Genomic DNA, 2,500 nt, shown 5'->3' with positions numbered 1-2,500 from the left:
GTATTAAAAAAATGTGAAGTGTTCGTACAAAAATCACTCTCAGAGAAAAAATATTTTGAAATAAAAAAATCGCAGACACCCTTTTGTTGTTTATATATTAATCTAGCCGCTGTCAAAATTTTGGGGCAATCGGACAAATTCCATTTAAGTTGTAGCTCTTTAAAAATGTCCGCTTCAAGTGAAAAAATTGATTCAAGAAAGCAGCATTAAGACTGTCAATCAGACAGGTAATTTTCACCAGTACTTCCATCCAAAACGTAAAAGCGCCATTTCTCTGCCAATATTTAATCTCTTTGAATAATTTCTTTTTTACATTAGATATTCCATTTCAATCAATACTTTAACCCAAAAATCCAAATTTGAAGAAAATTGCCGATCTTGAGGTACATGTATACGGTAGCCTTAAGATAACAAAGAGTTTTGGACTAACAGGAAATTTACTTATGTCTGAACCTTACTGATTAGTCTTGGAATTTCTTGCCTTACCCCCACAGTATTCGAAACCATTATTTATAAAAGAACATGAGAAAATTGGTGCAACCGCTGGAGTAAAAAAAGTAAGTACCCTGAAATAGGATATTTCGACGGTATGACAACCATTTTGATTTCTATTGTTTAAAAAGGTATATGGGATGCCCAGGGTGCAAAGTACATGGTAATTTGCCCCCTGGGCATCCCATAATAAATTTTTAAACAATAGAAATCAAAATGGCTGCTATGTCATTGAATTAGTCTATAATTTGTTTGCATAGATAACAAGGTGGTGAACATGATGATGCTACATGTAGTCTCCTACATGTACACCTTAGTGGCATAGATCCAAACTTAATCGAAAGGTTGCTGTAGCTTCGACTCCTGCAAAGGAACACTCAGATTTCTACAGAGTATCCCTAATAGTCACCAATGAAAAAATACCATTTCTCTAATATGAAAATATTCTTTGAAAAGAGGTTGAGAAAAGGATAAGGAGGGTTTCTTTTACTCTTGCTGAAATTTTAACCTAGAAAAGAGGTTTATGCTGTTGACCTCCATACCACCAAGCAAAAAGAATGCATCATACATTGGATGAAGACATCACAAACTTGACTTACATGTACATGTATGAGATGAAGGTCACCAGTACTGTATGAAGCAGTAGAACAATCAACAGAGTTCAAGAAATCAATTATTACATTTTGTTTAACATTTAGGAGACACCATTGCAGCTTTTTCAGTGTAACAAAGACAAAAACCCCTTACCATTGATAAGTCCAAAGAAAAAAACACAGCTGCTCTTGGCTCAAAATCTGTTTGTGGTTTTGTTTTGATTGCCCAACCTTGCCGAAACAAGCTGGTGCATTCTGCAGCATTAGCAACTCTTTTGTATGTAGCATTCTGCACATGAACTCCATTTTGACCATCTTCAGCTACATCTATGTGTCTGTCTGAAGTAGAAATAAATGTTTCTGAAGGCTTAAAGAGGTGGCAAAAAAAAATGCTGATGGGAGTAACTTTAGAAAACAAACGCATTTGATTATTGATATTCTGGGACTCTCAGAGACAGTTTAAACAGAGATCTCGCCATACCACTGAGGGGTAGTGTACAAAAAGCACAGTCCCTCATAAAATTCAAACCCCTGGGTGTCTCAGGTGCCCAAGTTGAAAAACAGATCACGTCAAACTAAGGGGCATCAAGGTATTCTGAGTATAAAGAGCCCTGTAAAGGTGGAGTGAAAACAAAGAAAAGTTAACCCTTTGGTAATAGGGAGCCTAGCTGAACATCATCATTGGCAACATTTACTGGAGAGTTTAGCATTATTTACTGAAGACAAATTGAGGATTTTAATAATTGTCTAAGACAATTGATTGTTAACATTAAAGGTCTATTATTATTATTATTCAGTTTCTGCATGGAATCACCGACATTTAATTTTGTTTCTCAAGAAGAAAGTTACAAAGCAAAGCAGAACAGGAAAGGGCAGGAAATTAGTCACATGCTCAAATGGTGTACACAACAATTCCATGACCAAAGAACAGAGTTTATACAAAAAATTACCTTTAAAATGTATATAAAGGAGTGGGATACATAATTTATAGGCCGGATTGGTTTACATGTACAGGTGAGTAATTAACACATAGCACATTCATGCAAATACAAGTATATGTAACTTGTGGTTCAATTTCCTTCTTGGTTTAAAATTCTTCAAACCAGTTCATTTTTGATTTTTTTGTCTAATATTCATTTAGGAGTTGACAATTGATTGTTAACATTAAAGGTCTTTTATTATTATTATTCAGTTTCTGCATGGAATCACCGACATTTAATTTTGTTTCTCAAGAAGAAAGTTACAAAGCAAAGCAGAACAGGAAAGGGCAGGAAATTAGTCACATGCTCAAATGGTGTACACAACAATTGCATGACCAAAGAACAGAGTTTATACAAAAAATTACCTTTAAAATGTATATAAAGGAGTGGGATACATAATTTATAGGCCGGATTGGTTTACATGTACAGGTGAGT

At 34.7% G+C, this 2,500-nt stretch overlaps 1 protein-coding gene across 1 annotated transcript in view; it reads right to left on the bottom strand.

The window, feature by feature from the left end:
• LOC138023703 (coiled-coil domain-containing protein 78-like) overlaps positions 1–2,500 on the bottom strand; it is a 93,436-nt gene that overhangs the window by 88,040 nt on the left and 2,896 nt on the right. Inside the window, exon 2 of the mRNA XM_068870746.1 lies at positions 1,240–1,424. Within this exon, the coding sequence (XP_068726847.1) occupies positions 1,240–1,424 (185 nt within the window). The remainder of the gene's footprint in view (positions 1–1,239; positions 1,425–2,500) is intronic.

The sequence above is a fragment of the Montipora capricornis genome, chromosome 11 (assembly GCF_036669925.1).
Source record: "Montipora capricornis isolate CH-2021 chromosome 11, ASM3666992v2, whole genome shotgun sequence".
Lineage (NCBI taxonomy): Eukaryota > Metazoa > Cnidaria > Anthozoa > Scleractinia > Acroporidae > Montipora > Montipora capricornis.
Note: the sequence above shows the minus strand (reverse complement) of the source record. Positions and strands in the feature narration are given on the sequence as shown.